The sequence below is a fragment of the Sinocyclocheilus anshuiensis genome, unplaced genomic scaffold, assembly GCF_001515605.1.
Source record: "Sinocyclocheilus anshuiensis isolate Anshui unplaced genomic scaffold, SAMN03320099.WGS_v1.1 scaffold665, whole genome shotgun sequence".
Taxonomy (NCBI): Eukaryota; Metazoa; Chordata; class Actinopteri; order Cypriniformes; family Cyprinidae; genus Sinocyclocheilus; species Sinocyclocheilus anshuiensis.
Window position 1 is genome coordinate 626,665 of NW_015537961.1, and position 11,346 is coordinate 638,010.

General features: G+C 33.6%; 1 protein-coding gene across 1 annotated transcript in view; it reads right to left on the reverse strand.

Annotated features, from left to right (window-relative positions):
- Positions 1-11,346, reverse strand: part of LOC107667119 (signal-induced proliferation-associated 1-like protein 2) — a 156,300-nt gene that overhangs the window by 80,330 nt on the left and 64,624 nt on the right. The window contains exons 3-4 of the mRNA XM_016458708.1: positions 7,457-7,590; positions 5,754-5,942 (exon numbers count right to left, since the gene is read on the reverse strand). Of these exons, the coding sequence (XP_016314194.1) occupies positions 5,754-5,942; positions 7,457-7,590 (323 nt within the window). The remainder of the gene's footprint in view (positions 1-5,753; positions 5,943-7,456; positions 7,591-11,346) is intronic.

The window sequence follows — 11,346 nt, forward strand, 5'->3', positions numbered from 1 at the left end:
CGCTAGTTCCGCCTTCTCGATGACATCACGCGAGACGTTAAAGACGGCACGCGATGAATGGTCAGGAAGCAATGTGTAGTCTGACATGTTTCTTGTCCACGACACGACAAGATTTTAGGAGTCAAAATCGTGTAATCTGACACAATGACTATCGTGACCGACAAAAATATTGTGTAGTCTGAACCCGGCATTAAATTTACCTTCATAAATCTTGCAGAAACCATGTCATAAATCACTTGTCCCAAAACATTTTTGCGCTTCAGTACATTAAAATTTTTAGCAAAAGGTAAAGAGGCAATTGGAATATCAAGTCTGCATGAATGTCATTCATATAGTGATCAACTTGAATTGTAGCTACAACCCTGCTTGTAGGTCACATGTACCCTCTGCCAGGTCAAATGTGAGACATGAAGTCAAGGACCTGACGATTGGGATGGAAGACAGAAGGGGTCTCGTTCCATCTCTGTCCCTGTCTCTCACACAGGTGCTGGCCTCCTGGGCCTCGATGTCAGGCATGCAGCATCACTGTCACTTAACGGGGTGTAGTCCATCTCTGCAAGACAGACTTTTCAGGATAGGAGATGGACTAAAAATGAGCTCCCAAAACTTACTGCCAGATTTTTCTAAAAGTAAAAGTAATCGAAACTAAAATTCAGAACCTCTAACGGTCATAATTTTCCCATGTCGGTTATTTCGTTTTTTAAATCCTGTTAATACATTCCCCTTAAAAACATGCTACTGTGTGTGTAGTTGGCGCTATACGGGTGTGTATGACATTTTTCCTGAACGCTGCATCTCACGTCTTTAGATGTGAAGACATGTTCTGTCTGAATGGCCAGTAAGAACCTAGAGTAAATATTTGTGTAAATAGAGGGACAGGATGATCACATGCAACAGCGATCAGGAGTCAGATTCACATCTATAACGTTATGAGCACACAGCCCTGTCCAAGCCCTGCTCTTGCTCTGAATCAGCAGTGTTCTGTTTACATCTTTGCACATGGCATTATTTCAAATATTTGTTTATTTTCTACTTTTCATATTGCATTATTTAAAATAATATTCATTTACAAGAGATACAAGCTATTTTCTACTTTTCACATGACAATATTTAAAATGTATTTTGTTTGCAAGAAATGCTGGTTATTTTCTACTTTTAACATGGCAATATTCATTTTATTTTGTTTGCAAAAAATGTAAGTAATTTATTTTCTTTTATTTTTTTTAGGAAACTTGCTTTTTACATTAAACATGAAATGTGACTTTTCATAAGATGTTTTAATTTCAAGCAATGTGTGCATTGATTTCAAATGTTCGAAATATTCAATAAATAACCTTCGATAATGTTTCCTTCGATAATTTTTGAATCACAAAGATAAGAAATGCACTTTCATTAGAAAAAAAAAATCTCACCTTTAATAGTTGAGTATATTTACAGTTGAAACCTTATCAATGAACTATGAGGGCAAAAAAAAAAAAAAACCTTCATTAATCGTAATCAAGGTAAAATGTTAATTTAACAGAGATTTTGATTTTAGGTCATATCGTCCAGCCTTAATCTCTTATTTCCGAGCCTGAAATCTTTGGCACACTTTCAATTAGATCTTGACATATTAATCAAACGTACAGCTGAGAGGATAAAGATTATGAAACACATTCTTCTGTCTGTTCCTAACCAAGAGCTCAACACAGACCCAGATAAGTCTCCCAATGACATGAAACGCCACAAGACAGAAGAAGCACAGGCTAGTGATGGAGGCACAGAGTCGAGTGCTTTACATAACGCCATCCTGACCGCTGTGAGTGACATCCCTGCTCCCGTCAGCCCTCGGGGCAGGAATGACTTCTTCTCACGACTCAAGCACCAGCAAACATGCTGTCAACATACAGTCATTTATTACCCGTACAGCTCTGACGTTACACTGCAGAAAACAGCATCTGCTATAAACAGTGAGCGACCTCTTTTTCAACATGACTGCTTCCGGAAGTATTTTTCCCATTCATTTCTCTGAAGGGATTTTTAACAAACCATCAATAAAGAGTTCTGAGCATTGAACCAAACCAACCAGCTGTGAGATGCAAAAAGCTGTTTGAAAATAAGAAAAAAAAGTTAAAAGAATGAAGCATTGCAAATGCCAATCTTTGCAGAAATGTGCAATATACAAATGTATTTTTTTAAATATAGATTCAATATGAAATATATTAAATAATTACATATAATATTTACATAATGTAAGAAAAAATGAAATATTTAAATATTAAACAGGTAGTTTAAATATTTATAAAACTTTTCAACTAATATATATATATATATATATATATATATATATATTCTTTATGCGTGTGGCAGTGCATTGATTATATATTACAATATTGCAGTATTAAATAAAAACGTATATTATTATCATCATCACAAAAATTATATATATATATATACACATATTGTATATAAAATATTTATATCATATTATATATATTTTATTGTATATTTAATATTGATAATATAGTATAAAACACATTATAATTTTTTTGCTTAACTTCATGGTATGTCTTAAATGCTACTAAAGTTGGATGGAAAAACTAATGAGATCTTCACTTCCAGAACCCTACTGTTGCATTTAGCTGCAGAAGTTTTGTTTCTGCTAAGCCTCCACTGATTCTGTCGTCCCATGAGGAATCACGGTCACACACGAGTATGAGAGGAAAAAGGGACGGGAAATGGAATGAAAGGCTTCACTTCTCACTTTCTGTCACCATCGAGTGAGCAGCAAACTGTCCTGCAGTAGCCTGAGGTAAGGCTCTTTTGTACGCGCGGGTGGCAGACTGGGGGCTCATTAGCACATTATGTGACATAGGTGTTGTTTTTCACACCTGCTTCCCCAGAGGCAGCGATGAAGACCCCCGTTCATCTCCACACAACCTTTCCTTAAAGGCGAAGCCTGTAATTTTAGTGCCACTACAAAATCGCAAAATAACTAGATACAATTTCTGCAGGAAATTAGAGTGGTTTGTGCCTAAACTTGACGTCTAAATTATAAACACCAGTACAAATAACACATATCAGGTCTGTTCTAATTGATAGCATTTCGACACTCGTTACCCAGACTCCCCTGCTTCGCTGTAACGTGCATAAACGCACAGGAGTTTCCTGTTCGACTGACTCAGATGGGATCCCACGCAGGGTCTACGCTAAAACACAACTCTTTTGGGACGAACCCTTACACGCCTCTGCAGAGAAACATGAACCTGAGATCAATAAAGTGCATTTCATGCAGTAATGGAATGTTATTTCTTTCTGTTTTTGTCTCTTGTGTGAGACTTAACACCCTGGGGCTTTTTCTTACGACGTCTGATCTCGACAATAAAAATAAAATAAAAGATTCACAGTACATGTGGCAATGTGAATCCACAGTCTGACATTTATATCACAGGGAAATACTAAGACATAGTGTTCAAAAGTTTGGGCTTGGTAAGATTTTTTGGTTTTTGAAAGAAGTCTCTTATGCTCAGTAATGCTGCATTCATTTGATTTAAAAAAATAGTTAAAACAGTAAAATTGTGATATAATATTACAATTTAAAAAAAGTGTTTTCTATGTGAATATCTGTTAAAATGTAATTTATTCCTGTGATCAAAGCTGTATTTCCAGCATCATTACTCCAGTCTTCAGTGGCACATGATCCTTCAGAAATCATTCTAATATCCTGATTTGCTGCTCAAGAAACATTTCTGATTATTATCAATGTTGAAAACAGTTGTGCCGCCTAATATTTTTGTGGAAAGCATGATAGATTTTATTTTTCAGGTTTCTTTGATGAATAGAAAATTCAAAAGAACAGCATTTATTTGAAATAGAAATCTTTTGCAACATTATAATTTCTTTACTGTCACTTTTGATCAATTTAATGCATACTTGCTAAACAAAAGTATTAATTTCTTTAAAAAAAAAAAAAAAAAAAAAAGAATATAACCAGACAAAAAGAAATTACTGGGCTTTCCATTCATATGACACAAGGTCTATATTTAGCACTAAAAAAATCTTCAAGAAACACTTCTCTTTAAAGACGATTATGAAGCATTATTGAGAGGGCGGGAATGGAACGTCTCTATGTATGAAATAAAATGTAATTCCGGATATATGCCAACCTCATTCACACTTCCACTCAAAGTTGGGAAATCAATGGGCGACTGGAGCTGTTATTGATCGACCCTTAACATCATATTGGCTGATTCTGAAAGCCTGTGGACATGGGAAAAACAGCTCAACATCCGGTGTTTCTGAGACCAATTGCAAAGTGATTTTTAGTCACATGACCATGCATTATTTGCATGAACACTTTCTGTACTCTTGTGTTGCAGATATATTTGGATTGTGAGAAACGGTCACTTCACTTATTCTTTAGGCGTCTTTACACAGCAAGTTAAGGCTGCTTAAAATTTAGTCTAAAGATGCAATGCTGCATTAAAGCAAGACTAAATTATGCTTGTTCTGATCAACAAAGTATACAGTATATCAAAGCATATGTTAAAATTTTTTTTAAATGTTCAAGAATCAGTCGATATTGATAGACCACTACTCTGAACATTACAACAATAAATGCTGCTTATCGTTAAAAAACATCAGCAAAAGCACTTTAATAAAAGACACCATGCATTAGGGCCGCACGATTAATCTAAATAAAACCATAATTGTGAAATGACTTAGTGCAAGTACAACAATGGCAAAGGCTGCAATTTAATTCAATAAATATATGCTCCCTGCGGTTTTCCATCAAAATAAAAGTTTGATGGTTAAACGTTGAAAAATGAGGAAATTAAGACAGCCATAAATATTAGTATTTTATTTTATTTAAATACTATTTTTATTTTACAGTGAAATATTACAATAGCAATATTTCTTATTTTAGTTTGTATTAATTATTATTATTGTTATTAATAATAATAATAAATGTATGGTCTCTGCGGTTTAATGTTGGAAAATGAGGAAATTAAGACAGCCATAAATATTTGTATTTTACAGATGTCATGTAAAATACAATTATTATTATTATTATATTTTCTTAAATACTCTCTATTATTATTTTACGGTGAAATATCACAATAGCAATATTTCTTATTTTATTTCTTGTAGTTTTATTTAATATGATTAGTAGTAGCAGTAGTAGTATAGTAGTAGTAGTAGTAGCAATAATAATAATAATAATGTGTTTTTCATTGATTTTATTATCTTATCTTTTATGATTTTATTGATCGTATTATTTAATATTAGTTATTATTATTATTATTTTATAGACATATTAATATATATTCACCAAATTTTGGTCAAATTGTGCAGCTTTACAGTACAAACAAGCACAACGTGTTCGTGAATGTGTGTCTGTTTTTAAATGTCGCTTGAAAACATACCTGTATAGATGTGCTTTTAATATTTTGTGATGTTTTTGTGTATTTTTGGGTTTGATCTTTTTTTTGCTTTATCATATATTGTGTATAGCTCTTCATAAATGTATCTTTTATGATTGTGTTTTTATATTGTGTAAAGCACTTTGTGCGTTGTAGCTTTAAAAGTGCTGTATAAATCAAATTTTACTTACAACAAACTTGGAATTATTTTAAATTTCATTAAAAAAATTTTTTTTGCAATTTTTATATGAAAAATCACAATTCGATTTTTTCCCCAAATCGTGCAGTCCTAATATGCATATCAGAATATCGTTTACTCATCCAATTGTATTTGAGCTCTTTAATACACACCCCCTGCTCGTCCAGTTTGAGGAGCTGCTCTGGGACTCTGGGTGAGCTGATGGCCAGTCGGAGACACTGGATGTTCAGCTCAGGAACCACGTACTCCAGCACCTCCTTCAGCGGGAGACCGCGGGCCGTCCCGTGCCTCGCCGTGGAGGGCACAGCGTCCTCCAGAATCGCCCCGCGCAGGGTAGTTAACTGAGAGAACGAGAGCAGAGCTGTAAGTACGTCTGTACAGGAATCGAACAGAGCATGTATTACACATGCATTAAACAACAAGGACATTTTCCTGCCTCAAACTATCAAAATCTTATGACAAGGCAGTGGATTTTTACTAGTCTGCTCAATATATATCAAACGAGTGTTTGACCTCAAGTACTAAATCCTGTCAGTCTATGAGAAAACTCAATACTTTCAATAATAAAAAAATATGGATCCATTGGGATATTAAGTTATTGGCAATGAAATTCTCCCTCCCTGCAGGAGATTTGAGGGCTCGCTCTTGTCTGGAAGGAAGAAATTGAGTCTCGACCCTTTTATCTGCACTTTCACTTATAAAGTAAAAGCCTCTGATGCTGAATGCTGATATGAAGCACTAGCATCTCTTTAAAGGCTCATTCTGAGGTCTTGATTCATGCGAGTATCTATGCTTCATAATTCAGATTAATTGTGAATGAGTGCCATCAGAAGCTAAAGATCAAAGCCTGAGGATTAATGCAACAACGCATTTGATAAGAGAGAAGAACTGATGCAGACAATATCTGCATTTACTGTCCTCGATAATTATAATAATAATATTTCACCTCATAAAAAAGGAAAAATACATATATTTTGCATAAAGAAAATGAATTTCATTTTAGGTCTATTACGATTATTTTTATTAAAATAAAGCTAATTTTAGGACCATTATGATTTTTGCATTGTGACTTTATTTTCACGACAATTAAGATCATCTTTCCAAACATTAAACAAACAAAAATAAACAAACAAACAAACAAATAAATATTTCACCTCATGAAAAGAAAACGAGGTCATTTATTTTTCATAAAGATAATTAAGTTCAACTTAGGTCTAATAATATTATTTTCATTAATTAAATTGCATTAAAGATAATCCATCATAAATGAACAAATGAATGAGTACATACATACATACATACATACATACATAAATAAATAAATAAATAAATAAATATCATTTAGAAAATAAAGTTTATTTTAGGACCATTAAAATTTTTGCATAGTGGTTGACATTTTTGTATTGTAAGTAGGTAAGTAAGTAAGTAAGTAAATACATATTTGCTTATGTTTTCATTATTTGGACAGAAAAAAGTTTATTAGCAATGGATTTCTCCTGGGGATGATAAATTTTACTATATTTATATTTTAACATAAATAACATAATTTAATATATTTTGTAGCTTGTAAGATTGAAAGAGGGAGAGTTTTACCTCCTAATAATAATTAAATGTTTAATATTAGGTAAAACTTGAATTCATTTAAATGTGGAACTATTTCCATGTTCATTTATTAATTTATTCTTTATATCTAAAACAACTTTAACATTTTTTACTACAATTAGAGACGTCAATCAATTAATATTAAAACGAATTAATTACATAACTAATAATTAATCAAATTAAATAACAGTTAATTATCAATACTTATTTACATCAATATTTGTCGAGTAATTCATGTGCACTCATCAAGTACCTGACTGGTCCTGAAGGTGATGCGATAGTTATACTGCGACGCCTCCTTGTCTTTCCCATCATCCAGCTTTTCTCTCCGTACGCTGATGGCCACCGGACCCAAGCTTTCATCCACACCGAAGTAGTTCTGGTGCTCTGAGGGTTAACGACAGGAGAGATATGAGGTCAGGTTCAAGAAGGACAGATAACACTTTCCAAGAATATCCTACAGAGTGAGTGAGAGAAGCGGACAGAAAGAGCCCGACAGAAGGGCCATTGACAGCCGCTCTAGTGCTGCTTATCTGAGAGGTCACGCTGAGGAGATACAAGACAGTACAGACGCGAGACTCAAGATCTATAAAGGGCTACAGACCAAAAGCAGCAGAGCTTTACATGAAACAGCTATTCACCTTCATACTTTGATGATTAAATGGACAAAATAGAAATGATTAATGTGTATCGATTCCTGACATCATTTTTCCACAAAACTACTGCAATGCAAATTATATTTGTATGACTAAAAGGATGAATCTCAAGTCTGTCAAGAATACGTTCATATAAATATTTCACTCCATGAAAACAGAATTATATTTTGCATTAAAAAAAAAGAAATTTATTTTAGAACCATTTATAAGGATCAGCCATTACAAAAAAAAAAAAGTTTTTTTTTTTTTTTTAGTAAAATATGACATGGTCTAGTAGACAGGCTTCTTTATATTCATCCAAAATAATAATAATAATAATAATCATCATCATCATTAAAATTATCATTTAGAAAATGAAGCTTATTTTAGGACCATTAAGATTTTTGCATTGTGACATTATTTTCAGAGCAATCGATGATCAAAGGATCATCTGTTCCAAACAAACAAATAAATAAATAAATAAGGTCATACATTTATTTTATTTGGTAGTAACTTAATTTAAAATACGTTCTAAATTATTTTCTCTTTTTGATTTTAGAATAAAATATTAAATGATTTTTTGAATGTTAGGACCATTAAGATTTTTGCATTGTGACATTATTTTCATGACAATTGATAATCAAATTATCATCTGTTCCAAACAACAAAGAAACGTTTAAAATGAATTATTTAACTGATAGTAACTTGATTTTAAATACTTCATAAATTATTTTCTCTCTTGATTTTGGAATAAAATATGACATGCTCTTGATAGGCTTCATGAAATGAAATATACAATTAAATTAAATATGGATTATTTTAATTCTCCATTATAGGGCTGTCAAAATGGCTGAAAAACTAAATTCGAATTTTGTACTTAAATATTATCAAAATTCGAATTATATTCGGGTGAAGAAAAGCTTTTGGCTTCTCTCCTGAGGCCACAAGAGGGCGCATCGAGCAAAATATTACTAATGCACGTTTATTCAAAGCATAAGATAACATGACTATCTGTGAAAAAAGTGCATAATGTTTAAAATAATGTTTATAAACCAATTATAATTAATTAAGTTGCTTAAACAATTAAAAAAACTGCATCATGTATGTATGCATGGTTTAATACAAAGGGCCGAAAGCCAATCACACAGAGTATATTTTTCATTTAAAAACACGATGGGGATGGGGAAAAAACCCCCGCCATAAAGTCTCGAGATATGTTTTTTCAAAATTAAACTTGCATTAATTTTACATGGCTTTCTAAACATGTGGCTCTTTTGTGCGAGACGCGAGTGCAACGGTGATAGATGTCCCTCTAGAAAATGCGCAAAATATGCGTTCTGTGTGAACGGCTTGGTTTGACATAAACAAGATCTTCTCCACATTGACTTTGTCTTTTCCCACAATATTTGTACATTAACAATGCAGCAGCGCCGCATACAGTGGCTTCAACTGGTTAGGCCAACAAAGTTTGCATTCATTTGCAACGTTTTTGCATTCGAATGTGGATTTTTATTTTAAATTCGACGAATATTCGAAATTCGATTTTTTTTTTTCAGCCCTACTGTGTTATAATGGAGAAAAGTTAAATGTCCTTCTAGTTATCTGTAATGTCAACAAGGCAATGATGTGGTCTGATCCAGAGCACATCTCACAGACACATTAGTGTCATATATGAACCATAATCTCGGATTTCACTGCACCATAGGGGTCCGCCAGAGATTACCAACAGAAATAAAACCCGCCACAGACGAAGCTTAACCTCTTTCTTCTTGATATCCTTTTCAGTAAGCCCCTTTGGAGACAAACATGCATTTGGACAGCCTGTTGAAAACCTGAGGCCAAAATTATGCAACATGATGGACAATGTGGACTATAGCATGACATGGAGGGAGGGAAACATTAGGATAATGATGCAAAACTCAAATATATGCGATAACAACAGCAAAATATATATATATTAAAAAAAAATTAACAGGGATTGAACAGCTCACTTAAATGTGAATGAAAAGCAAACACAAGCTAATATAAAGTTATGATAGCAGGCGCGACCTGAATGATGGAGGAGATCTGAAACCGTTTTGTTTTGTTTTTACATACTATGGAAGTTAATGGGGACCAGCAACTGAAGGAGAACTATCCCTTTAATCCACCTCAAAGCCAGGGGTGAAGAACAAGAAACACCCTCACCGGGACACTTCATCTCATCCTCTCTAAAGGACTCAAGAGGTTAAAGCACAAAGCTGAAGTAAAGAGTAAAACAACATGACTACTCTCGTATAAAATCCACGTTATCAAAACCCTGCTGGAAAATCCAGTTTCAACCAGCTTTTGATGAATCATCATCTGGTTTTGACAGGGCAGACCTTGGTCGAGCTGGATTTGTGAAGATACCATGGTACTTTCATATATATCATGGTACCGAATGATTTCCTTGTTTAGATCAAGTATTCTACATTTACAGTTTGGGGTCAGTAAGAACCTAATATTTTTACTCATCATGGAAGCAGTGACAGTAAAGACTATTTCAAATAAATGCTGTTCTTTCAAACTTTCTTTTCATCAAAGAATCCTTGAAAAAAATGTTTCACGGTTTCCATAGAAATATGGAAAACATTATTTCAACATTAATAATAATCAAAAAAATTTTTTGATCAGCAAATAAGTATATTAGAATGATTTCTGAAGGATCATGTGACACTGAAGACTGGAGTAATGACGCTGAACATTCAGCTTTGATAACGGCAATAAATTACAGTTTACAATATATTCCGATACAAAACAGTTATTTTAAATTGTAATAATATTTTACTATTTTTACTGTGTTTTTGATCAAATAAACGCAGCCTTGGAGAGCAGAAGAGACCTTTTTCAAAAACATAAAAAAAATTTTTTTTTAAAATTCTGAACAGTAGTGTACATGTATTGATTTAGCAGAGTCTTTGAGGAAAAACACTGGTAGACCACCTTGGACCAGGAACACACCAGCAAACATTTTCTAAAAAACACTATGACCACTTTAAACTGTCTGACCTAATAAACAGACAAAGCGTGAAATGTAACTATGACACATCAGTTTGTCACCAACGAGAAGCATTGAGCTGAGCCATGATTCTTAACAAGATGAAGTATTATTAATATTCATGCATTAATGCAGACTTTCAGTGGGTATGTCATGTCTTGCGTCCCCGATCATGCAGCATCTTGGTCACGAACAGGGGAAAACGGGAGAGGAAGTTAATGGAATCAATGCTTCTCCCTAGGTGATAAAAGCATCATGGAAAGTAAGGTGTGAAAGGGGATAGTGGCTCTTGGGAGAGACATGTTGACAGGTCTGTCCTTTCCATGTCCCTGTAGAGACGATGATGGGGTGATGAGCAGCTATGAAAGGTTAAATGGACTCTGACTGTTAGTGTGAAGTCGAGAATGTCAGACTGTCAAAATAAAATCAGTTTCTGTATTAAAGGGGTCATATGATGCGATTTCAAGTTTTCCTTTCTCTTTGGAGTGT